Source organism: Capsaspora owczarzaki, assembly GCF_000151315.2.
Source record: "Capsaspora owczarzaki ATCC 30864 unplaced genomic scaffold supercont2.17, whole genome shotgun sequence".
Taxonomy (NCBI): Eukaryota; class Filasterea; order Ministeriida; family Capsasporidae; genus Capsaspora; species Capsaspora owczarzaki.
In genome coordinates, this window is record NW_011887308.1 from 108059 (window position 1) to 132459 (window position 24401).

The 24401-nt window shown below is 53.5% G+C and overlaps 10 protein-coding genes across 10 annotated transcripts; 3 read left to right on the top strand and 7 right to left on the bottom strand.

Annotated features, from left to right (window-relative positions):
* Window positions 1-15: 15 nt before the first annotated feature.
* On the bottom strand, window positions 16-1353 carry CAOG_09148 (hypothetical protein). The gene has a single exon (XM_011272559.1). It carries the CDS (start codon window positions 1237-1239, stop codon window positions 133-135), a length of 1107 nt encoding a protein of 368 aa, XP_011270861.1. The 5' UTR covers window positions 1240-1353; the 3' UTR covers window positions 16-132.
* Window positions 1332-6574, bottom strand: CAOG_09149 (hypothetical protein). Its single transcript, XM_011272560.1, has 12 exons — window positions 6181-6574; window positions 5785-5851; window positions 4645-5696; window positions 4309-4476; window positions 3895-4213; window positions 3512-3792; window positions 3123-3356; window positions 2905-3021; window positions 2669-2814; window positions 1942-2536; window positions 1796-1851; window positions 1332-1685 (listed from the first exon to the last, which is right to left on the bottom strand). Exons 1-12 carry the CDS (start codon window positions 6526-6528, stop codon window positions 1412-1414), a joined length of 3657 nt encoding a protein of 1218 aa, XP_011270862.1. The 5' UTR covers window positions 6529-6574; the 3' UTR covers window positions 1332-1411.
* A 240-nt stretch (window positions 6575-6814) lies between these two features.
* CAOG_07998 (preimplantation protein 3) lies at window positions 6815-8467 on the bottom strand. The gene is made up of 4 exons (XM_004342550.2): window positions 8412-8467; window positions 7785-8020; window positions 7277-7486; window positions 6815-7153 (listed from the first exon to the last, which is right to left on the bottom strand). Exons 1-4 carry the CDS (start codon window positions 8460-8462, stop codon window positions 6934-6936), a joined length of 717 nt encoding a protein of 238 aa, XP_004342599.1. The 5' UTR covers window positions 8463-8467; the 3' UTR covers window positions 6815-6933.
* Window positions 8468-8496: 29 nt separating this feature from the next.
* Window positions 8497-10003, bottom strand: CAOG_07999 (hypothetical protein). The gene is made up of 6 exons (XM_004342551.2): window positions 9848-10003; window positions 9640-9736; window positions 9248-9334; window positions 9100-9166; window positions 8831-9002; window positions 8497-8722 (listed from the first exon to the last, which is right to left on the bottom strand). The coding sequence occupies exons 1-6, from the start codon at window positions 9956-9958 to the stop codon at window positions 8633-8635; spliced, it is 624 nt and encodes a 207-aa protein (XP_004342600.1). The 5' UTR covers window positions 9959-10003; the 3' UTR covers window positions 8497-8632.
* A 581-nt stretch (window positions 10004-10584) lies between these two features.
* CAOG_09150 (hypothetical protein) lies at window positions 10585-12534 on the top strand (the record flags this gene model as incomplete). The annotated part of the gene is made up of 1 exon (XM_011272561.1): window positions 10585-12534. One exon carries the CDS (start codon window positions 10585-10587, stop codon window positions 12532-12534), a length of 1950 nt encoding a protein of 649 aa, XP_011270863.1.
* A 527-nt stretch (window positions 12535-13061) lies between these two features.
* CAOG_08000 (hypothetical protein) lies at window positions 13062-13902 on the top strand (the record flags this gene model as incomplete). The annotated part of the gene is made up of 3 exons (XM_004342552.1): window positions 13062-13192; window positions 13319-13471; window positions 13668-13902. The coding sequence occupies 3 exons, from the start codon at window positions 13062-13064 to the stop codon at window positions 13900-13902; spliced, it is 519 nt and encodes a 172-aa protein (XP_004342601.1).
* A 229-nt stretch (window positions 13903-14131) lies between these two features.
* Window positions 14132-14618, bottom strand: CAOG_08001 (hypothetical protein; the record flags this gene model as incomplete). The annotated part of the gene is made up of 2 exons (XM_004342553.1): window positions 14132-14284; window positions 14346-14618. The coding sequence occupies 2 exons, from the start codon at window positions 14616-14618 to the stop codon at window positions 14132-14134; spliced, it is 426 nt and encodes a 141-aa protein (XP_004342602.1).
* Window positions 14619-14806: 188 nt separating this feature from the next.
* CAOG_09151 (hypothetical protein) lies at window positions 14807-16996 on the bottom strand (the record flags this gene model as incomplete). The annotated part of the gene is made up of 3 exons (XM_011272562.1): window positions 14807-14872; window positions 15103-16379; window positions 16465-16996. The coding sequence occupies 3 exons, from the start codon at window positions 16994-16996 to the stop codon at window positions 14807-14809; spliced, it is 1875 nt and encodes a 624-aa protein (XP_011270864.1).
* Window positions 16997-17281: 285 nt separating this feature from the next.
* Window positions 17282-19481, bottom strand: CAOG_09152 (hypothetical protein; the record flags this gene model as incomplete). Its single annotated transcript, XM_011272563.1, has 2 exons — window positions 17282-18819; window positions 18920-19481. The coding sequence occupies 2 exons, from the start codon at window positions 19479-19481 to the stop codon at window positions 17282-17284; spliced, it is 2100 nt and encodes a 699-aa protein (XP_011270865.1).
* Window positions 19482-19745: 264 nt separating this feature from the next.
* CAOG_09153 (hypothetical protein) lies at window positions 19746-23965 on the top strand. The gene is made up of 7 exons (XM_011272564.1): window positions 19746-20535; window positions 20738-21173; window positions 21324-21495; window positions 21579-21707; window positions 21842-23207; window positions 23297-23509; window positions 23629-23965. Exons 1-7 carry the CDS (start codon window positions 19752-19754, stop codon window positions 23817-23819), a joined length of 3291 nt encoding a protein of 1096 aa, XP_011270866.1. The 5' UTR covers window positions 19746-19751; the 3' UTR covers window positions 23820-23965.
* Window positions 23966-24401: the final 436 nt, after the last annotated feature.

The window sequence follows — 24401 nt, forward strand, 5'->3', positions numbered from 1 at the left end:
AGAAAAAAAAAAGCGCTTTCAAAGTTCTGACAGGGTTGTTGACGAGGATCCAAACGATAGAAGTATAGCTACAATTGAACATGCCATCCACACCAGCAGAAAACATAAAGTTCATCCCCCCACCTCTTGGCCTTAACGCCGGGTCGAGTGGTAATGCTCCTTCTCTTGCTGCCGTTGATCTGCAAGAAGCTCCTCGCGCTCAACCAATTCGCGGGCCTCATCGAGCAAGGCCTTGTTTTCTCGGTTTTTGGCCAATGCCTCGGCGACCTCCTTGGGCATGTAGTTTTCGTCGTGCTTTGCTAATACGTTGCTGGCAACGAACGTGGCGGCATTCTTGTCAAACTTGCCCTCGACGACCACCGCCTTGCCTTCGCGGAAGAGATCAGGAAGCAGCCCGTTGAACTTGACGAAAATGTCGGCATTCAAATCCGTCACGATAAACTCGACGGTCGGCGCTGCAGGCGGCAATTTCACCGAGCCTTCGAGCACCAATCCACCCAGACGGATGCTTGACTTGTCATTCAGCGTTCCCATTCGTTCCAACAGCTCGGACGGTGTCAGGTAGAACATGAGCACGTCTTGGAAGGCATACATGCCCAAAAACACACACGCACCGAGCGCAAGTCCGCCGAGCGCAAACAGGACAAACCGGCGATTGCGCTTCTGCGTGGCGAGCAATGCTCTCCGCTCCTTGACCAAGTGCGAAATTCCTGGCGCTTGAGCGGTCTGCTGGCTGCCATGATTGCTATTGTCACTACTGGAGTTTGGTGCAGGGTTGCTGGCGCCTGAAGCAGATTGAGCAGATGGAGCGCGACCAGTCAGGGTGGTCAGACCGCGCCGATGCCATGCCAGCGCCGGCGGCACAATCATTGACACTGGATGAGCCCGAGCACTGAGCTGGGCGAGCTGGCACAGGCCTCGCGCTGGGACGCCCAGGTGGCGCACGTGTAGCAGCGAACATCGTGTCTTGGCGACGAGATTCGACGACGACGACGACGGCGACGACAGCGCGATCGCCATCCGACCAGTCGCAGCACCAGCATTACTGGACGAAAGGCGCTCGTGCAGACGCCACGAATCGGCGTGTGGTGGCGACGCCGCGGAGGCGTGGGCGGCGCGGAATGGGATGGCAGAACCGGCAGCACTCAGATTCAGCGACCAGCCTGATCGAGACAGCGAGCAGCAGCTAGGCAAACTGCAGGCTATGCTTTGTACTTGTTGGAGAGTCCGCATCGACATTTTCGGGAGGAGGGAAAGGGAAAGAGAAAGGGACAGGTGTTTGCTCAGACAACGACTGAAACCATTGACCAAAACTAAAGAAAACTAAAGGAAGGAAAACTGAAAACGATCGCATTCGACCACATAGTCATCACTGCACCACCCAACGGGGAGGCCAATCAAAACATGCAAATCATTCATCGTCCGACTCGACTGCGCGCCGTGCCTTGGTCGTGAAGGTCGCGGTCGAAGCAGGCGCCGCAGCCGTGTTGGCATCATCGTCTTGATCGTCGTCCTCGTCGCGGCGGAAGACGGAGGAAGAAGGTTGGTCATCATCCGAGTCGGAGATGAGCTCTTTCGACTTGAAGACGCGCTTGGGCACACGCGACGACGACGACGACGACTTTCCTTTGTCTTCGTCCGACGAATCGGCTTCGCGCGCAGCCTTCCGAGGTTCAGCTTCCAATCTAGAGGGGAGGGCAGGGCAGGGGGGGGGGGGGAACGAAAACAAAAGAAAAGTGCTGGTAAGCATCAACCCCAAGATGATTGATAAAGTTTCCTTGTTGGAAAAACTTACGATCCGTCATCGCGTCGCCGTTTCTGCCGGCTCTTTTTGTCGGCCTTGTCGCGGCTCTGAGCCAAATGACATTCAGGGTGAGCGATACAAACAAAACAAACCACCGTCCGTCCGTTCGCCTTCTCAAAGGCGAGCAGACTCCTTACTCGCTTCTCCTTCTTGCGCGCTTCGCGACGCCGTTTTCGCTCCTCCTTGCTGGCTTTGGGAGCAGTCTCGCCATCGCCACCGTCCTCTCCCTGGCTACTGCTGGGAGTCGATGCAGCGTCCTCCTCAGACTCGTCAGAGGAGCCAGAGTCCTTGCTGCGACGACCCTTCTTGGGGCGCGAGTCCTCCTCATCGTCCACAAAATCGTCCATCGCTGTGTCGGCCTTGCGACCTCTGCTCGACTTTTTGGACGCAGCGGCAGCGGCGGCGGCGGAAGCGTTCGCTTGAAACTCGGCAAAGGCCTCGTCTGCACGCTTGCGGTGTGTCTCGGCAATCAAGGCCAAGCGAGCGTGCTCCTCTGCAATCTTGGACTGCCGGACGGCCTCGTCCGCAGCCTTGCGCTCCATCAAGTTCTTGCGCAAAACCTCGTGCTCCTGTGCCTTTCGCTGGCGCTCTGCCTCCTGCGCTTCGGCACGTCGCATGACCTGCGCAGACTGTGCGAGCATGTCGGCAACGCGGCTCGCAGACTGTGCAGCCCGCGCGGGTGTAAATCCGAGCCGACTAGATTTGGGATATTTGGAAAGGTTATCATAGATCCTGTGGGTGGAGAGAGTTGGGACAAGAGGGGGGGGGTCGGGGAAAATGAAAGATCAAACAAGGTGAGCATTTTATCGCTTGCCGAAGCGAAACCAAGAAAGCTCAAGGTTGGAACAAGCCATGCCGACATACTTGTGAGCGACTTGCAACGAAGCGATGGCGTGCGTGACATCGCGAGGGTGGAGCGTTTCTTGAGCAAAGGTGTGCTCGGCGAACGCCTCCTCGCACAACGCAAGATGGTATCGGATGACCGTTTCGTGCGGATGAAGATGGAATGCCTGCCATGGTTGAAACGCAAACGATGAATGCGGGATCAAATTACAAGCCCACCCCCTTTCTACCCTTCGAGCTGAAGCTGAAGCACATACCTGCTGCAGCACCGACTTGCAGGCGTCAAACTTTTTGAATTGGTAATGGACGCGCGCCAAATGCATGAGCACATCAAGATCTTTGTCGTTATGGAACTTGCGGAGGCAGTTGGTGTACTGCAGGCGAGGGACGCGAAAAAAAAAAACCAAAACAAATCAGCAAAAAACAAAAACAAAAAAATCTCATCTTCCAACAACGCCGATGCAAAGGTACGTACCATCTTGACAGAGCGAGTGTAGTCATATGAAGAGTACAGATGGCCGAGATTCGTCCAGACGTCCGCAGACTCGCTGGTAGTCTCGCGCACCTTCAAAAAGACATCCTCGGCCTCCTTGACGAAGCCGTTTTCCGCCATGACACAAGCGAGGCCATTTGCTGCGTAAATGTTGCGGGAATCCTCCTGCAGAGCCTTGGTGAAGAACTCTGCAGCACGAACGTAGCTCTTGTCCATCTGCCAGAACAAACACACAAACAAACAAACAAACAAACAAACAAACAAACAAACAAACAAACAAAAAAAAAAAACAAACAAAAAAAAAAAAATGAATGAATATGACCAACCCGCGTCGTCACCAGAAACTTTTTCAGAAAAAAAAGAAATCAAACCTGGGCTTTCGGAACGCTAACAGGCTGAGCCGACTGCTGGAAAATGTTGCCGAGTGCAATTAGAGGATAGGGATCGACCTTGTTTGTCTTGCCATTGTTTTTCAAAAGCATCTCAAACTTGTTCTGGGCCAGATTCCACTCGTAGCGCGAGAGATGCATGTTGCCGACAAAGCACCAAGCATCGGGGTTGTGGGGCTGAATGGCAAAGACTTCGCGAACCCATTCGGCCGCCGCCGCGATGCGGCCTTGATTTTTGGCGATGGCGGCGAGTCGAAGGTAACCTGGTGATGAAGAAAGCAGGCAAACAATACTCGAAACATGAGAATTGTGATTCAAAAACCAGCAGAAAAAAAAAGAAGAAAGAATAAAGGCGCAAGCCTTACAATCAATCAACGTCGGATGCTCTTGAATCAATTCACGGTAGATAACTTCCGCGTCTGCGGGATTATTCATGTCCTCCAACAGACGGGCACGGTTATAGCGAATGGTGACCTTGAGCCCGTTCAGGGAGCGCAAGTTCTGTGCATCAACCATCTCGTTCTGCTCCTCGTCGCGGATCTGTTGGTCCACATCCGCAGCCGCAGCCGCATTCATGTCTTGCGCCTTGTCCAATTGGCCGAGCTTGTGACGCAGCGTGGCGATATTGTTGAGAATCTCCGGTGCAATCTTAATATCAGCTTCCAACAGCAGTCGCGCGGCAGTCTGCGAAAAATGGCAACAACAAAGAGTGAGACCGACATGAACACTCCAACAAGAAGCCGACGCAAATCAATCAAACACGTCGGAGCGTCACGGACCTCGTATGCTTCCAAAGCAGCAGCAAAGTCCGTTTGCTCTTGAAGTTGAGCCAGCTCAATCCAGGCTTCAACGTCCTTGGGTTGGGCAACGGTAATCTTGTGCAACAGCTGCTGAGCACGCTGGCGCTTGTTCGAGTACTGACTGGTCACGTACAGCGAGCCCAAAATCTGCAAAATGCAACGACGAATGGCGAATGGTTGGAACGGTACGACACGACAAAATGACGCAAAAACAAACCACGAAACGTCCCATTCCAATCGCCGCCCGCCCAAACTCAACCCTTCCAAACTCATGCAACCCTTCCATGGTGGCAAACGCTCCAGCTTTCGTCTCACCTTGCTGGCTTCGTAGTTGTCGGGGAATTTGACCAAGACTTTTTCGAGATATTCGGCGGCTTTGGCAATATCGCCCTTCTTGATATACAGTTGCCCAAGTCCGAACTGGGGCAGCGCGAACGAGTCCCACAAACGATTCGCTTGGTAGTAGAATTGGAAGGCCTGGTCGTAGTCTTCAGCGGCGTGGTGCTTGCGGCCAATCAAGTAGCAGCTGATTGCCTTGATTTCGTCTACATCTGAGCGATGCAGGGCAGAGAGCGCGAGGTTGGCAGACTTGTCGAGCTCGCGGTACGAGAAAAAGTAGTTGGAGAGGTGATTCAGCAGCATGGCGTTGTCGCGATTTTCTTCCGAGCTGATCTTGTACGCTTGCTGGAGCAGTTGCATGCCAGAGGTGACGGACGCCACCGCGGCTTGCTGCAAAATCGAGGCTTGCTCTGAGATTTGGGCAGGCGCGAGGTTGGCAACAGTGGCGGCAGAGCGGCCCGTCAGCATCTCGGTGGCGCTGGCCTCCTTGTCGACGCCAGTGTTGAACTCGATGGTCGCAAGAGCAACGCAAGCTTCGAGATGGTCTGGGACGAGCTCGAGCACGCGCTTGAAGGCGAGCTGCGCGCGTTCCAAGTCTTTCAGCTTGAAGAGACACACGCCAATACCGTAGCGGACAATGGCCGCCGAGCCCGTGGGGTTGATGCGCAGTACCCGGCGGTACAGTCCGAGTGCTTCCTTGAACTGCTTGAGGTTGTACGCAGCGCACGCTTGGCCCATGAGCGCGGGAATGTGTGCGGGGTTTTGGGCTGTAACGTAGCGGAACTGGGTGGCGGCACGCTCATAGTTGTTGCGCAACAGGAAGAGCATGCCCTTGCCCACCATATTCAAAGTGCCGTGCACATCCAGCGTGTCGGCGCGGTTGAACTGCGAGGTGGCCTTCTGGAGGAGTGCTTCGCGTGTCTCCCGGTCGCGTTCTTCCACGGCCTGCTGCAAGTAAAACGCGCCGAGCGCATTGAGAATGGACAGGCGGTCTTGAATTGCATCTGCGTACTCTGGTTCCGTGGAGGCTGGAAGCAGAGTCAGGGGATTGAGTTGGAATGGTTTGAGAATTGACGACAATCGTTCACTCAACGTAGTCGTGATCAGAAACTGTACCTGCATCGGATGCCGCTGTCAAGAGCTGGCTGCACGCCTCGGGCATCTTTTGGTTGTAATATTGAATCTGGTCCAAGTCACACAAAGAGCAATCAGCGGGGATGAGTGAAACGACAAGTTTAGTTGCAAATCGCAGAGCAAGTTGCTAACTGACGCATCAAGGATATGGTATCATCAATGTTGATTTTTTGTTAGTACTCTTTTTTTTTTTTTTTTTTTTTTTTTTTGTTGCAGAGATCTCATTCGCGCGCGCGCTGGTTTACTCTGTGACTGCCCCAGCCCCACCGCCTCCCGCCTGCTTCTTCCAGGCAAACTGTCCAGCGATCTCTACCACTTGAGCCAAGGCATGTGTGTCTCCCTCTCCGATGCACACAGGACGGCCGAAATCCAACTCACAGCGAGTACGAGCCAGATGCGGAGTCGCGCCTTCTCCTGCTTGAGGATGCCGAGCAGATCGCCGAGGTCGGGCAGCTCTGCAAACTCAATTTCGAGGACTTCGTTCGAGCCACGCAGCGGGATTTCGATCGACGTCGGCGCAGGTGCCTGCATTGTGTTGCTGGCTGCGAGCGCGGCGGCTGTTGCTGCGGCAGACTGCGACCTCGGTGCGTTCGAGTACCGCGATCCTGATACTGATCCTGGTCCTGATGATGATGATGATGTTGTTGTTGTCGTTGTTGCTGCTGCTGGAGCGGGCGCCATGGGGTTGAAGGGGTAGGCGCCCCCAGAGCGAGACCTTTGCATCATGAAACAATAAGAAAAGAGAAAAAAAGAAAAAAAAAAAAAAAAGAGACTGAGCGAACGTTGAGAGTTTCTGAGATTGGGTTGTTGGTCTCGCTGCTTCTCATCTACGAATAGAATTCAGACGCAAGCAAGAATCGAAATCGCAAGAAAAAGACTTCCTCCTCGAATTCATTCACAATGTTTTTTTTTTCGGAAAGTCTCAAACTCTCGCAGATCCAACCGTCGCGATGAATCAAAATGCAAGGAGTAACAAGTAGTGAACAAGGCTGGAACGCTAAAAAGCATCGAGTGGCTCTCGCAAGGACGATTGTTAAAACGAAGCAGAAAATGACAAGCAAACAAAGGTCAATGCACGGAACAGACCAACGATACAAACATGACACAGCGTCTTTTGCTGCTTCTTTTTGTTTAGGACGACGAGCCGTCGCTAGGGTGCGAAATAACCATCGATGATTCGGGAACAAGGTCGTACTGCTTGGCAAACTTGACGAATCGGCTGGTGAGCTGCGTTTGTTCCTCAAACTTGTCGTAGACTTGCCGGTGGTGGAAATAGGTGTGCGCAAAGATTCGGTAGAGGCGACGAGCGATTGCCTGGAAGTGCTTAACAGATGTCTTTTGAATCGTTACTCTGTCCAGGCGGGGAAGAGGGAGGGTGGGGATTTTTTTTTCGGAATTGAGTCAACGGCGCTTTTCACGCCACCGAGAAAACCCTCGCCAAATAAATGGAAAACAAAAAAGCCAAGCGACATACCGACTTGGGAAAAACTTGTTGCTATTCAGCTGGGCTGCAATGCTGTCCAGCGTGTGCACAATGTAGTCAATGGCGCTGCACTCCAGAGGTTGCTTGTGTGCGGCGCACAGATACAGCAAGTCGTCTGTGGCTTTCATTTGCGGGCACGATCCAGGCGTGCAAGTGTCCTGAATCAGAAGCACGAGCGCGTTAAGCTCGAGGCAGAATTGTCTACCGGCAACAGAGTCGAGGAGGCGGAGGAGATGAAACACACACAAAAAAAAGTGAGTTTCACCAACACAGGCATCAACGAATAATTCTACGCGTCAGTAGCGTCCCTTCGCATGCTTGGTGACTGTGACTGCCATCAATGTCATGCCCACAAAGCTTAAACAACCTCGAGCTGAGAGACACAACTGAATCTGGTTCGAAAGCCAACTCCAAATCACCCCACCTTCCACGATCCACCCTCGCTTTGATCAACCTGAAAGCTCTCCGGCTTCGGATGTCCTGGTTTTGTTGGGCTTACCGCAAGTGCTCGTACTGCCACACGTCTGCGTCCTGCAGCTCGGGGAGGGCAAGCAGCAGCTCAATCTCGCGGTCGACCGCCTCGTCGTAGGCCTCGGTGCTGGCAAACGAAGCCTTCTTTGCAAGCAGCTCGGCGAGCTTGGCGTAGTGCGCACGGACGCCCTGCTGGATGAACTGCTGCACAGCCAGCGTCGTGTCCATGTCAGCGAGCGGCTGGTCGGGCCAGTTGTTGAACGCCTGTCGTCCAAACACAAACGGACGCAGCAAGTCATCCAACACGTCAGCAACAGCCAGTCAGCAACGACAACAGGTGCGCAACGGCCGTCCCAGAGCAGAGCGCTTCTGCCAATGCTCAGGCAGTCAAAATTCAAAAAAAAAGAAAAAAAAAAGAAAAAGAAAACGTTGTTTATTTTATTTATTGTTGATTTTTTTTTGTATGGAGTTTGCATTACGCTTCTTTTTTTTTTTTTTTTCTTTTTTTGAATTTTTGGTGTATTGAGTTTGCATTACGTCCCTTTCCGTTGGGTCGACAGCAACCCCCTGTTTCCCTCCATCATTGAGGTCGAGCAATGATCAGAATTCCTCGGTTAATACGAGTATGAAAGTGGGGGGGGGGGAATTGAAGTACCTCGCGCGTAGTGCCTGGGCGATTTCGTCGAACTACAGCTGCAGCAGCCATTGCTATAAAATAAGAAAAGACTAAACCCATCGCATCAGGAAAGGATCAATTGAATATTCAGGAACAAAAGGTTCGACGAGGAACACTGCGTGCAAGATGCATGCTCATAACAAGGTGTAGATCGAGATCTAGTGATTACATTTCGCGTCCATCAGGCGCTTGCGACAAAATCACTCCCACCAGGCCTCCAGACCGAGACCACTGTCTGACGCAGATCCAATCACCATGTATGGTCGTTTGTACGGGTCCTCTGCGCTGGCCTGTAGGGGGGGGGGAAAAAGAAGAGAAGTGCAAATGTAAAATGTGCGATGAGCTGTTGTTTGGTTTAATCGACCGCAGCAAAAAAGGTTGCCCCCCCCCGTCCTTACCACAGTACGAGTGACGGCAATATCATTGTCTACAAAGCGAGGAGCTTCGGTATGTACTGGTGTCAGGTCTGAAAAGCGGTCTGCAACAACACGAAACCGAATTCGCGAGTCCGCCTCCATCCGCAACTCTTGCTCGGCAAACGTCCAAACGAATTCTTGCAGATCTGGGTTGCTGCATGGTGCAAAATTGCCACAACGCGAGAAGTTAGAGACGAGCACATTTCAAGCGCTGCGCTGCGAGACGATAAAACCCCCCCGCGCCTTCTTACAAGATTGTTCCCGGCTGAAGATTCTCTGCGGGGATGAAAACATCATCAAAAAACGTGCCGATATTCACTACCGACCGCGCAAAAAAAAAAGGCACGTTAGTTCACAGCAGCCAAAGCGACACGAGCAAACAAACAAGCGCTTGCTCACCAATGATGCCGCTAGGAATGCTCCGTCGGATGGTGCCGGAGACGACCTCGCCTTCGAACGGACGGAATACAATTAATCGAAAGACCACTAACCAATGCCATAGATTTGTCATCGATTTTGTCGAGTGAGTGAGTGAGTGAGTGGTCAATGTCAATGGTCAGTGAGGCAATCCAATGGTACGGATTTGCTCATCGCCCCCATTCTTCTTGGATTCCCTTTTTTGCCCGTTGCGCCACCTGGCCGGGTCATCCCAATGGATGCATGAGCCAACCCCCCACCACACTGTGTGCTCTCATGTACGAACGCAGCAGGGCAGGTGGAAAAACGTTCGCTGCTCTGCGCGCTTTGGCTCGGCTGGTTTGCTCTGCAGCCCCTTCTCGCCCTCTTCTTACCCTCTGTTCGTGTGGATCCGTCCGATGAGACAATGTACGCGTCGCCAACCTCGGTCAGATCGTACAAGCAGATGCACAGCCCAATGTTGAGCACGACCTGCGCCACACAGAGTACGACTGTGAGCCAAACACACATGTCGAACGATGCATCTACACTCACCCACTCATTCACTCACTCACTCATTCACTCACTCATGCACACACTTACCTTGTTGGCGTAGAGTCGGTTGATTTCGTCTGCGATCGCCGTTTGAGGATCCTTTGCAAAGTCAGCGGGATGAATCCGAATCGTGTTTCGGAAGGTCGACACGACAAACATGCTTTGGAGGTGAGCGAACAAAGTGGGACTGAGCACAGACAGATCAAGATATAAGAGACTGTGCAACGTACTGTATGCAATTGTGGAAGTCTGTAGAACGGGGGAAATTCAACATTGGAAGCGGCTCGATTTACTATGAACGAATGCACAGTCATTCATGATCGTACCATGCTAGTGAACCACCAGACCTCATCTCGTTCCGTTGTGTAGAGTGGCAGCTAGCTTTGAGCCATTGCCAGACGAAATCGAAATCCCCCCACAGTTTTAGTCTACAGTCTACATTTACAGTGTTCGGCAATGGTGATGGAACACTCGTGCGGAAAGATTGAACGAGTGGACTTTGGTATTGAACACACATGTTTTGAACATTTCTTAATCGACATTGCTGCAATCGGTTTTGAACAATGTGAGCATTGGACAAAGTTGATCCGGACAAAAATGCAAATAACTTTGAACAGCACCCGTTGAACAGCCGCTTTTGAACAACAAGGTCCGAACGACACTGCGACATTGAAAAAACCGTGACTCGCGATTGGACAAAGAGTTTTTCACATTGAACACTGCACTCTAAATAATGAACGCTGCCTACTTTGGCACCTGAACAGTCCTGCATTCGCCAACGAGTGATGCCCGTACACGCCAACGACGACCAGGAGATTGCCCAAGCTACCCCTCGCAAGCGCCAGCGCATGTCCCTGGACTTGCGCAGGCAGATTGTTGCATTGCGCGACGAGGACTTGTGCACCTTTCGCGAGATTACAGACTATCTTGATGTCCCGGTCGCAACCGCGCACAATGTGTGCACCAAGTTTCGCGAGACTGGTATCATAGAGCCTCGTGCCTCCAAGCCGCCCAATCGGACAGTCGTGACGAGGGAAATGGAGGAATTCCTGGCGGAAGAAATCGACAAGGACTGCGCCGTGACCAACGGCATGCTGGCCGACAAGTTGCACGAGAAGTTTGATGTGAAAGTCAACGCGACGACAATCGGTCGGCATGTCAAGCGCATGGGCATTGATTTCAAGATGATCTATGAGCAGGTCACTCGCAAAAACTCGATGGTGGTCAAAATGAAGCGCCAAGAGTGGTTTCAGGACTTGGCCAATGCGAACATTCCCCAATCGCGCATCTTCTACGTCGATGAGTGTGGCTTCAACATTAACATGCATCGCAGCCGTGGGCGTGCTCCGAAGGGCAAGCGCGCGATCAAGAACGTCGATTCCATTCGTGCTCCGAACTGGACACTAATTTGTGTGATTGGCGATACGGGTGTCGTGCACTACGACATCCACCACGGCCCTGTCAACCAGCATGTATTCCAACGGACGATGGTCAAGTTTATTCACGTGCTGGAACTTGAGCCACACACTGCCGGCGACTCCTTCCGCGACGACGAAGACCACGGCGCGAGCGACGATGAGCACGATAGCGACCAGGCTCCAGAGCAAGAGCTCGAGGATGAAGGGTCTGCCAAGTATGTCGAGTTTCACGGGAAGGTTCTGAGCGCAGTGGAGCCATCACAGAGCGAGCACAACAACAGCAATCACACCCACCACCACCACAACCACAACAACAACAGCAGCTCGAGTGCTCCAGCGCCCTCCTCTTCTTCTGCCCCTGCACCTCCCAGTACCGGCGCTGGGACATCGATGCAGCATGCTGGACCATCAGCGCAGCATGCCGGCACGTTGACGCAGCATGCCGCAGCCTCATCCACTTCGGATCGTGCTGCAGACGGTGTGTCGCTCCATGCACAGCAACGTACGCAGCCGCGAGATACTCATGCGGCGTCGGAACTACTACGACGCCGGCGTGGTCGGCTACCGCGAGGGCACCATCGCTCAACAGCTTTTACAGACGACATCCAGGATGAGGACAACTCTGCCGACGACGTTGGGCAGTGGTCTTCCGCAGCAGCAGCAGCAGCAGCAAGTCACCCAGCATCCTCCACAGGCACCTCTTCCCTGCGACATCCAATGCGGACGCGTCGTCTCCAACAACTTGTGCAGCCGTCATCCCAAACTTCAGCCCGCGCTGCAGCACCCAGACGCACATCCACCTACACCTACCCTCCCGCTGTTGAAGCCCTATGGACGAACGATGCCGACGACGACGACGATGATGATGATGACGACGATGAGGAAGCTTATCACCCTTCCCAGGCCGAATGCTTTCAAGACGAGGCGGAGGAAGGCAACGACAACGCAGATTTGCTGATCGCATCGGAAGAGAAGTACGGCCGCTCTTTCCCGCGAGATGGCAGAACGTACAAGGCGTGGATTGTGATGGACAATGCGAGCTTCCACAAAACAGCCAGCCTGCGCAACTACTTTTGGCGTAGGAACTACCGTCTGCTGTATCTTCCGCCGTACTCGTCATTCCTCAACCCGATTGAATATGTTTTTGGCAAGATTAAATCTTGCTTCAAGCGCACTCCTCTGAAAAAAGGCGAGAAAGTCCATCGCCGCATTGAAGATGCTGTTCGCCAAGTGTCGGCGCAAAATTGCAGCCGCTCCATTGTCCATGTCAGCAAGTATGCCTTCCCTTGTGCGCAGCTCGAAGATATCAAGGATTAAATACACTAGCTTGATGCTCTTCCAACCGAGCTTTCCAGCGAGGTGATGATGACTACAGTAAAAAAAAAAAACCAAAAAAAAAAACCAAAACCCAAGCGAGAATAAAAAAATTCTGTGTTTTGCTTTTGCGTGCTTTTGTAAATATGATCTTTTTGACATGTCCACCATGCTTGGAGATGCCGGGAAGCTGCGATAAACCACTCCTTTGAGATTGCATGACTGTTCAATCTGGCATGTTCGGTGCCGTGGAGAAGCTTGTCCAGTCATTGCAGAACATTGTTCAATTCACTTGGTTCGATTGCCATGGGCAGGTCGTTCACTTCGAATTGCAGCAACGTTCAGTACGACTATGTTCACTCCCACGTTTGTTCGGTCAGAATTGTTCATTTTACGTTTGTTCAAATCAATTCTGTTCAATCGCCAAACGCACAAAGTTCGATTGGTCCGCACAAGTGTTCCATCACCATTGCCGAACACTGTATCATACTTCCCTATCTATTCAGTCCAACAGAAACACACACAACAAAATGACAGACGAGCTGTCTGGACAAGCACCTCCACCACCGCCATTGGACGCGAGCACCGTGTTTGCCAACAAGATTACTTCGGGCATCGATCACGGCGCCGTCAAGGACATGCTACGGCAGCAGCGGCTAATGTGAGCACACCCCCCCCAACTCTTGTTGATCTTGCGATGGGTGCACCCGTCGGACGCAAAGCGGGGGCCGCAAGCAACAGCGGGAGGGACTGCACTGAACTTGGGGCTTGCTTTGGGCTGGAGCAGACTCGGTCGCTTTGAGCGGACGAACGCGCGGCTGTCCCGCTTCAACGAGCATCTGGACAGCGTGCTTGGAGCTCACACTGCTCGGTTCAAGTCATACACACACCAGCTGGTGGACGCCAAGAAAGACCTCGAGTCCATCTTTCGTCGCATTCGGTGAGGCGCTTTTTGTGTTTTGTTGTTGGATCGCGTTGATGCTGAGCATTTGTTCAGTGAGGAATTCAACAAGAAGGATGTTCATGATTTCAACAAAATCGAGGCGACTCTGTTTGTTGATACTTGGACGGCGCCGAGCGTCGGTGGATGTTGAACATCTCTCATCACTCACCGCGAGTTCGTTCTCTGCTGTCAGTGCATTGCGGGCCAAGCTCACTCAGCAGTATCCCGAGGCCTTCTTTGGGCTGGAGATGCCCGGCAACATTTCAGATGACGACGATGATGATTATGGCGACGAGGACGAAGAGCACGACCCAAGGTCGAAGACAGCTGCACGACCACAACACCCAGTCGAGCAGGAATCAGCCGCGACCGAGTCAAGCGAGGTGGCCGCTCCAGCCGATGATGGTGCTGCGCCTGATTCGGCGTGAGAACTGCTGAGGGCCACTTTGGCGCACCCGACACCAGACCAAATGCGGTTCATTCGAGTTGAACTTCATGCTAACACTTTCAACACACTTCTTCAGCCTTCCAATCCCGCCGAAAGCCTTCTGAATCGCGCCATCAACCTTACATAACGAGTGACCTTCGATCTGGAACTTTGACACGCCGACAGATTCATTCCTTGTTCAGTTTTCAGGTTGTTCGAGTTCTGACATCTCAATGAATTGCACGGCGCTCTGGCATCTTCCAGCCGCTCTTCTTGCTGAACGTTATCTGCACGAGTTTCATACTGCAGAGCCAGTTGTTCACTTTCTGCTGCGCGGGCGGCTGCAGCAAGCTCGTTGAGGCGCTGGCGTTCCTTTCGGTCGGCTGCAATAGCTTTCGTCATTTCAGCGATCTCTGCTCGGAGTCCTGCTCGCTCGTCGGTCACCTCGTTGGGCGGCTGATTGGCTTGCTGGTCACCTTGCCTGGCTGGCTCGTTGACTGGCGCGTTGGCTCGCTCGTTGGCTGGCTGCTCCGCTGGCTGCTCGTCTGGCTGCAACTGGTCTGCGGCTCGAACTGCTTCGCGTGTTGCTGACTCCTCCAAGCGAGGGCGCACAATCTCATGTGGTGGGCGGTCTTGAGTGGGCGAGGCAAGTCGGCGAAGTTGCTGCTGTGGGGCGCTGCTTTGGCTGCCTTGGCTGTATTGGCTGGAATCAGACATTTGGGGGGGGGGGCGGGGAATGACTGACCACCCAATGCAAGTTCAGTGAGAGTCCAATGGATTCCCCTGTTTGGTGAGCAGCCGCTTGGATTTGGGGTCGATGTGTTGACCAGCATTTGAAGGGAGCGGTACCGTTGAACAACCGCTCCGTCTCCGCCCTCCTCCAACAAGGTCTCTTTGAATGCACTTTACTTAATACGACAGAAAACAATGCCAAAGGTGGGATCAGCGGGTTGTAGGGGTTGGGGGGGATCCTGCGCGTGAAGGAAATACACAAAGCAAATTGCTGAACGCGCTGGACATTTGCAGGTATTGCCTGTCTATCCTGAAACACGTGAGCATCGATAGTGTGGTATGGCTGCTCCGGAAAAGTCTCGAAAATATCCACGGGCACCACGAAGTACAGTTGGGGAACGCGATCAGCTGGCATTCGTTGAATGGCCTCGCTCAATCGTTGCGCTTTGACAGGATGGTCTTGACTGACGGTCATCTGCAGGAACGTGTGAGGCGAAATGATGGCGTCGATGGCCGGATGGTTGCCGGAGGATGGACGAAAGTAACGGTTCTGGAGATGGAGATCAACGTCGTCAAGTTTGTGAAAGCGGACATATGTGAGCTGCGGAATGGTCAGAGAGGACTCAGGCGCTTGGGCGTTGGACAAGTTACGAATTCGGAAAGTGCCACCCTGACAGATGAGACGATGGGCGAACCTCTCAAGCAGATGTCCGCGAAGCGCCGCAGTCTCTCCAAACGCGGCAGACGCACTTAAAAAGGTGATGAGATGATCGTATTCGGCTTCATACACACGATCCAGAAATCGGTCGGCCACCCAGTCAGACGCAAACACGAGGCGGGGGCGCTGGAACGGTTCGGACTCGGATTGGAGATCGATGTGAAGGATTCGGTGGGATATATCCTGCTCTCCAGCGATCTGACCCACGGCGTCACGAATAGCCGCGACCGTGCAACGGTGAAGCGCCTCCTGTAAAAGCCATTCGGCCATCTCCAGAGTCATATAAAGATTGAGCACATGTCGTGCGATGCCGCCCCAACGATGAAACCGCTCCTCGGCAGCTTGCACTTGCTCTAGATCCAGGTTTAGCTGGCGCATACATGCAAGAAGCTCGTCCCACGACCACACTGGCATGGACATCATGGGATAGGAGGTGTACTCGAGCTCCTTGTAAATTTTGCGGCATAGTGGTGTGACGAGCAGGGTGTAGGCATTGTAGAAACCAGGTGCGTGGCCATCGACAAGGTACCAGACGTTGGGGCGACGGTTCTGAAGGATGTCTCGGAAGCTGTCGAAAGTGCCCAGCAACACATTCCCATCCGTTTGAAGAAGGTATCTGTCCGTGGTTGGCTTCACTGCAGGCTCGTACACCACAGTCAGCGGACGGTGTTGCTGAAACAAGCGATAGACAAAGTATGCCGAAAAGAAGGTCTTGCCAATGCCTGGATTGCCGGTGACAATACGCCCGTTTTTTTGCGCAGGATTCGCAGATGGGTTGATGATTGCGTCGAAAAGTCCATAGTAGCAGCTGCGGACCATGAGGACTGACCCCAGCAAGTAGTTCCCCAGCCAGAACACGCCGTCAGGAAGAGTCAAGAATCTCGTTTCATTGGGTTGAAGCGGCTGGTCTGGGTCACCATTCACCTCGACCATCTGGTTGGTGACAGGATCCAATCGAAAGACCCGCTCGGTCACTTGGCCGGCGTGAAGGGCTTGCCAAAATCTGACAAGCGGGTCAGTGTCTGGCACTACCCAAAATCGCGAGAGCAAAAGTGAGCACTTTTCAACGTCGCGCCTTTCAGCACAAGCATCTCGATAGAATGGACGGCATACATTGATTCGAGGGTTGGAAGGCTGGGGCTGGGGTCAGGGCGAACAGGCGTATGCGAGTTGCTGCAAGTGCCGCGCTTGTGCTGCCGATGACTGCCATGACATCGTCTGCGCGAGTTTCATACTGCAGAGCCAGTTGTTCATTTTCTGCTGCGCGGGCGGCTGCAGCGCGCTGTCGGAGCGTCTGCCTTTCAGCTTCGTCGGCTGCCAGAGTTTGGGTCATTTCAGCGATCTCTGCTCGGAGTCCGGCTCGCTCGTCGGTCACCTCGTTGGCCGGCTGATTGGCTTGCTGGTCACCTTGCCTGGCTTGCGCGTTGGCTTGCGCGTTGGCTTGCGCGTTGGCAGGCAACTCGTTTGTGGCTCGAACTCGGCCAGCTTGCATGTCTGTTCCGCGGCTTGCGTGCTCCTCCAAGCGAGGGCGCAAAATCTCATGTAGTGGGCGGTCTTGAGTGGGCGAGGCAGGTCGGACGGCGCCACGAAGTTGCTGCTGCTGGTCGCTTGAAGCTGTGTGGCGGGACAGGTTGAGATCTGCCATTTTTGGAAGACAAAATGAACAAAAACAATGAGCTATTGATACCTCAACATCGACCACAGCCCCTCTTCTCTCGATCCCAATACAAGTTCAGTAAGAGTCCAATAGATTCCCCTGCTTGGTGAACATTCGCTTGGATGCGGGGTTGATGTTGATGGACATTGGAAGGACTGTATCACTGAATTCGAAAAAGAGCAGAGGAACGCACCACCTTTTCAGCATGAACCCCGTTCGAATTCTGTGAAAAGGCTTTTATTCGACATAACAGGAAATGCAAAATTGGTGGGATCAGACGATAGCAGCAGGGTTTTGATTCGGGACGATTGTGAACTCGATGCACAATGCAAACTGCCGGGCGTTCTGGACATTCGCAGGAACAAGACGAGGATCTTGATACGCGCGACCTTCGGTAGTGTGGTATGGCTGCTCCGGAAAAGTCTCGAAAATATCCGCGGGCACCACGAAGTACAGTTGGGGAACGCGATCAGCTGGCATTCGTTGAATGGCCTCGCTCAATCGTTGCGCTTTGACAGGATGGTCTTGACTGACGGTCATCTGCAAAAACTTGTTGGGCGAGATGATGGCGTCGATGGCCGGATGATTGCTGGCGAGCGGCTGAAAGTAGCGGCTCTGGTCACCGAGATCAACGGCGCCAAGGTGGTTGAAGGAGACGTGGGTGAGCGGCGGAATGGTCAGAATGGACACAGGCGCTTGGGCGTTGGACAAGTCACGTACTCGGAATCTGCCGCCCTGAATGATCGTTTGATGAACATAATTCTCAAAGATAAGTCCGCGGTTCGCGGCATGCTCTGGATGCCAGGCAGACCTACGCAGAAAGGCGAGGAGCTTCTGGCGTTCCTCTCTTAGCGCACGAGTCACAAATTTGTCGACCACCCAGTTAGACGCGAAAATTAGGCCGCTGGCTTCGAAACTGTCCGGTAATACCTTGATGTGAAGGACTCGGTGTGAAATATCTTGCTCACCAGCAATCTGACCCACGGAATTGCGAACAGTCTTGACATTGCATGCATTAAGCGCCAGGTTCAAAAGTATTTCGGACTGAGGCAGAGTCAAACCACCATCGAGCACGTGACGCGCGATGCCACCCCAACGATAAAACCGCTCCTCGGCAGCTTGCAGTCGCGCTTGAGTTGCATTCCTCTGGCGGATACATGCAAGAAGCTCGTCCCACGACCACACTGGCATGAACATCTTGGGGTTGGAGTCTTTTTGAAGTTCCTTCAAAATGTCCTTGCGTGGTGATGTAACGAGCAGGGTGTAAGCATTGTAGATGCCAGCGGGATGGCCATCGACAAGGTACCAGGTCCTGGGATCCAGATTCGAAAGCTGGTCGGAAAAGGACTGCAGCGGAATGCTGCCTGTGTGGACGGTTAGGTTCGGCTGCAGCCGGTATCGAATATCCGATCCGGGCTGAGCAGGCTCGTAAACCACAGTCAGCTGAGGGTGTTGCTGGAACAAGCGATACACAAAGTATGCCGAAAAGAAGGTCTTGCCGATGCCTGGATTGCCGGTAACGATCCAGCTGTTTTTATGCTCAGCATTCGCAAGTGAGTTGATGATTGCGTCGAAAAGTCCATAATAGCAGCTGCGGACCATAAGGACTGATCCCAGCTTGTAGTTCCCAAGCCAGAACACCCCGTCAGGCAGCGTCAAGAACCTCGTTTCATTGGGTTGAAGCGGCTGGTCTGGGTCACGATTCACCTCGACCATCTGGTTGGTGACAGGATCCAATCGAAAGACCCGCTCGGTCACTTGGTCGTCTTGAAGGGCTCGCCAAAATTTGACAAGCGAGTTGTCATCAGGCACTACAAAAAAAAAAAAAAAAAAATCGAGAGAGCAAAGTGAGCATTCTTCATCATCGCTCCTTTTCCTAATACACGCATCTCAATAGAATGCAAGACATACAGAGCACCGGGCCTTGTGCTGCGGCTGGGGCTGGGGCTGAGTCGAGACGAGCTTCCAGACGGTTGAGACGCTCGTTGGCCATGTTGAGTCCTATTTGGATCTGTCGCGCGTCTGCCTCATACTGCAGAGCCAGTTGTTCTTGTTCTGCATTACGGGCGGCTGCATTACGGGCGGCTGCAGCAAGCTCGTTGAGGCGCTGGCGTTCCTTTCGGTCGGCTGCAATAGCTTTCGTCATTTCAGCGATCTCTGCTCGGAGTCCTGCTCGCTCGTCGGTCACCTCGTTGGGCGGCTGATTGGCTTGCTGGTCACCTTGCCTGGCTGGCTCGTTGACTGGCGCGTTGGCTCGCTCGTTGGCTGGCTGCTCGGCTGGCTGCTCGTCTGGCTGCAACTGGTCTGCGGCTCGAACTGCTTCGCGTGTTGCTGACTCCTCCAAGCGAGGGCGCACAATCTCATGTGGTGGGCGGTCTTGAGTGGGCGAGGCAGGTCGGCGAAGTTGCTGCTGTGGGGCGCTGCTTTGGCTGCCTTGGCTGTATTGGCTGGAATCAGACATTGAACCAGACATGGAAAAAGAGAAAACAAAAATGACCGACCTCCACGCTCGCTGGTGATGTTTTATGAAAGTCAAAATTCATTTATGCTGACTGGAGCAAGGGGAGGGTGCTGGGGTGGTGGGAAGGGTCGAAAAGCGCGCGGGGGGTAACAACCTGGCGCAGATTGCATCGTTCGATACTCGTAGTGAGCGCTCACAGTCAGCTCATGTTATGTTGATCACCAAGTCACCACCAACAATCATAGACCAATAGGCAATCATAACAGAGGTCGATCACGAAGAATGGCCCTGCATAATGGGAATGCAATGGGAGGCAGTCCTTTCCCAACTTCACACAAACACATGAAGTTCAATAGCGCAGAGCCCGCTCTGCTGCAGCGGCAACGCGAGGACATGCAGATCGACGACCGCCTTGCTGCCAACCGCGTGATGCAGGCACATCAACGTCGCCTCGACTTTGTGCGTCCGAGCAAGCCAGACACGGCCATGGACGCCCTGCGCAAGCTGTATGCGCCGATCAACGACCAGCCACATGGCAGCCAGGCTCAAACCCAAGGGCAAAGCACGCATCATGCTCATCAGCCACACAAGCCGCCCGCCGCGACAGCCACGGCGAAGCAGCAACAGCCACATGCTGGCAAGGGCATGGCAGGCTCGAACGGCGCTCCGGTGAACGGGCATCTTAGCGCACCGAAACAGAACGGGAAACCGAACGGCGCAGCTCAGCCAGCTCGAGTCCAATCGCCCGGGTCAGGTGCCAAAGCTGCTGCTGCTGCTGCTGCTGCTGCTCACACGACCACTGCCAGTACCACCACAAGTGCTACGACAAGCGCTGGCGGGCTGCCGTGGTGGTGGCCGTCGGACGGAATCTCGCCGCCGGATCAGCTCAAGACGCTCTTCCCGCCAGAGATTGTGCTCAAACACCTCAAGTGGCACTCGACGTTCCCGATTGGCTCGGGCCTGTCAAACATGGGCAATACCTGCTTCTTGAATTCCGTGCTGCAGTGTCTGACGTACACCCCTCCGCTCGCATCGTACGCGCTGTCTGGCGCTCACTCCCAAGCCTGTAAGTCCATAACTTTGCTGCGCTTCATGCTTCTTGTCGCTGTGGCGCAAAAAACAAAAAAAAAAAAAAAAAAAAAAAAAAAGAGGTTGCATTTCCCCCCCCCCCGCTCCGCTCCCGCCTTGTTTCCCACTCTGATCACTAATCACGAGCGTCAAATCTGCTCCCAATGACCTGTCCTTGCTCGCTGCTTGACTCAATTCAGGCCGTCTCCCGGAAATCTGCATGTGCTGCGAACTCGAGCAGCACATTCGCCGCGCGCTTGTGCATCGTGGCAATATTGCGCCCAAGCCAATCATTCGACAACTTCGCAAAATCGGCTCCTTCCGACTGGGTCACCAGGAGGATGCGCACGAATTCTTGCGCTGTCTGATGGAATCGGTCCAGCAAAGCATCCTCAAGTCGTTCGGCGGTGAGAAGCGGATTGCTCATCGCGTGCAAGAGACAACCCTTGTGCATCAGATGCTTGGTGGCTATTCGAACAGCCGCGTGCACTGCACCAACTGCAAAGCCAACTCGGACACCTACGAGGCCTTCCTCGACCTCAGCTTGGATATCGGCAACTGTGCCAGTGTGGCTGATGCGTTGGCCAAGTACACTGTGATTGAGCGTCTCGAAAAGAATGCGTACAATTGCGAAAAGTAAGAAAGCCCCCCCCCCAAAAAAAAATATGTCGTGTTGCTTGAATTTCTGTCTGAATGCGTGACGTGATTCTTTCTTTTTGTTTTGCCCATCTTATTTGGTGTGCTTGTGAACTGACTGTCTACGTTTCTGCTTGGTGCCCGACTCAGATGCAAACGTAAAGTCACAGCAACAAAGCAAACAAGTATTCACCGCGCTCCAAATGTGCTCTCGCTTCACCTGAAGCGCTTTGACTTTCTCCGCTCCCACAATGCCAAGATCAACCGACCCATCAGGTTTGACGAGGAGTTGGACCTGTCTCCCTTCATGAGCAAGGGCTTGGTAAGCGTCCAAAGCGCTGCACGTTCAATTCATGTCAACCCCTGTATTTCACCATGCATTTTCCAATTTTTTTTTGGTTGCAGCCTCAACAAAACCTGCGGTACCGCTTGTATGCAGTGCTGGTGCATGCAGGCCATTCGTGCCATTCGGGCCACTACTACTGCTATGTGCGCAATTCCGACAACCAGTGGTACGAGATGAACGACAGCCATGTAAGTCAACCTCAGATGGCAGCCATGTTTGACCTGAATGACTCTAGAGAATGATAGATGCTGTGCAAAACGAACGTCGTCTCATTTTCGCATTGACGGCCAATTTTTGGCGTTTTTGTTTTTCTGCTTTTCAGGTATCAAGAACAAGCGTCAATAATGTGCTTCGGCAACAAGCATACATCCTGTTTTATACTCGGGTAGATGCTGCCAGCACATTCAAGGCATCTGCCGCTGCTCAAGCGACGGCATCACAGCCAGCCCCTGCCACGCACGTCTCCAGCAAGGCGGCTGCGTCGCCAGCGTCGCCAGCGTCGCCAGCACCGACTACCGTCGCCTCGAACGCCGCGACCAGTCAAGCAGTAGCAGCTCCAATGGATACCGACAGTGGAGACGACTTGGGACGTCCGATTGATCGTTCCAAGATCAAGCTTCAAATCGCCGCTTCGACACCGGCGGCCTCCCCCAAACCGAATGCTGAAATTGTCCCTCTTCCGCAACGGCTGCCCAGTTGGCTCACCCAGCCAACACCGCCGGCGTCGCCAGGATCGAAAATGCCAGCGCTTGTCGCGCTCGATAACATTTTCGAGATAGAAGAGTTTGCGCCTTCGCGCTCTCCTCCGCCTTCCGAAGATCCCGCGCTTGCTGGCGAGCGCAACGACATGGGGTGGAATGTATCAACGTCCGACGAGCAACTCGACAAGTTCTGGGTCGAAGCCATCAAACAGCGTCGCGCCGAAGTCGGAATCGAAGACTCAGACGCCGAGGAGGCGGATGACGACGAAGCCGATGACTTTTGGAGCCGTCTTCAACCCTTCCACTGCACTCCCAACCACTTGTGGACCGAAGAAGCTCAAGTAAAGCTCTTTGAAAAGCTAGAGCTCGAGTATGTTGCTGCTCAACGTCAGTTGGAGCAGCTCCGTCGCCGTCAGGACGATGACGACGATTCGGACGACGAGGATGATGAGGATGACGAAGATTCGGACGACGAGGATGATGAAAATGATGAAGAAGATGAAGACGAAGAAGACGAGGAAGACGAGGACGATGATGACGAAGAAGAAGAAGAGGACGACGACGAAATCGGCGCCCCCTCTATGCCAGCTCCCAAGAGTCAACCAAAGGCCACGACGCCCTTCCAAGGTGCAAGCGTGATTGCAGCAGCAGCAGCAGCAGCTGTGCCAGCGGTCAATCTTAACAAGCAACCCGCGACAACTGCTGATCAGCCTCGCAACGGAACTTCTGCCAAGCGAGGTCTGTCTGAAATGATGGCTGTTGCCAAGGCACCCGCCACTTCCAACAAAGATGAGAGCGAAGTCAGCGAGGATGACGAGCCGGTTCACGTTGCCAAGAAGCCACACGCGCTCGAGTCGTCTGCCGCTCCCGCACCAGCCCGGGGCATGTTGTCCGCGTCAGCGCCCAAACCCGCCAGCAAGCAGCTGCCACCCCAAGATCTCTTGGATCACTTGCACGAACGATCGTTTGACCGCTTGGGACAGGATGGTAAGTGTTTTGTTTTGTGACGGGATGGGATTCTCGTTGTCGTTGGTTTTCTGACACTATGGCTTTCCGTTTATTGTGATTCCTTTCAGTGCGTACTTGGGGTGACACCCCTAATAACACGGATAACTCTATTGGCTTTGGGATGAAAAAGCGCATGAAGTACAGCCAGATGGATCGCGAGATTGACAAGGGTCGCGTCAAGAAGGTGAAGACGCACAAGCGTGAGCAAGAGCAAGAGCAGACCGATCAGCCCGCAGTCAACCCGTTCCAAGCTCAGTTCGAATTGAGCAAATCCCACAAAGGTAGGCGAACGCGGGAACGGAGGACTGGTGTTTTTTTTTTTTTTTTTTGGGAGTGGGTTTTTAGGGGTTTTTTGTGGATGAACGAGCACTGACTCACGCTTCTTTCTTTTGTGTTGCAGCTCATGCAGCCCAGTCTGGTCGCCGCGTCGACGACGATCACGGTAGCTCGCGAGGTGGCCGCGGAGGTCGTGGCGGCTTCCGTGCTGGCCGCGGTGGTGGTCGAGGAGGTGGCCGCGGTGGTCGTGGCGGTCGTGGCGGCGGTCGAGGTGGTGGCCGCGGAGGTCGAGGAGGTCGAGGAGGTCGATCATAAGCGCCTTTGGTTCTTCGCACGTCTCGTCGTGACTTGTTGTCGTGTGTATTTTGAAGTCATGTGGGGTTGGTTTGAATCTTTGTGGTTTGAAAAATGACTGTCTCCGCTGGTGATGTTTTATGAAAGTAAAAATTGATCTATGCTGACTGGAACAAGGGGAGGGCGCTGGGAAGGGTCGAAAAAAGCGCGGGGGAGCCTGCCCTGATCCAACCGCAAGAGCTGAATCTCTTCACATCCTCAATCTACAGATTCCCGCTATTGCGAACTGTACGAAAACGGTCTCGATGGTTACACCCGAGAGGGAGGTATAGGTAGACACGAAGTCTATTGAGCACCGAGCTACAGATATGGGTTGGGGTGTAACAGAGCAATCATCCGAATCTAAATCCTGCCGACCCACTAATCCCACCAATTTGGCATTGTTTCTGTCGTATTAAATAAAGCGAGTTCAAAGAGACCTTGTTGGAGGAGGGCGGAGACGGAGCGGTTGTTCAACGGTACAGCTCCCTTCAAATGCCAGTCAACACATCGACCCCAAATCCAAGCGGCTGCTCACCAAACAGGGGAATCCATTGGACTCTC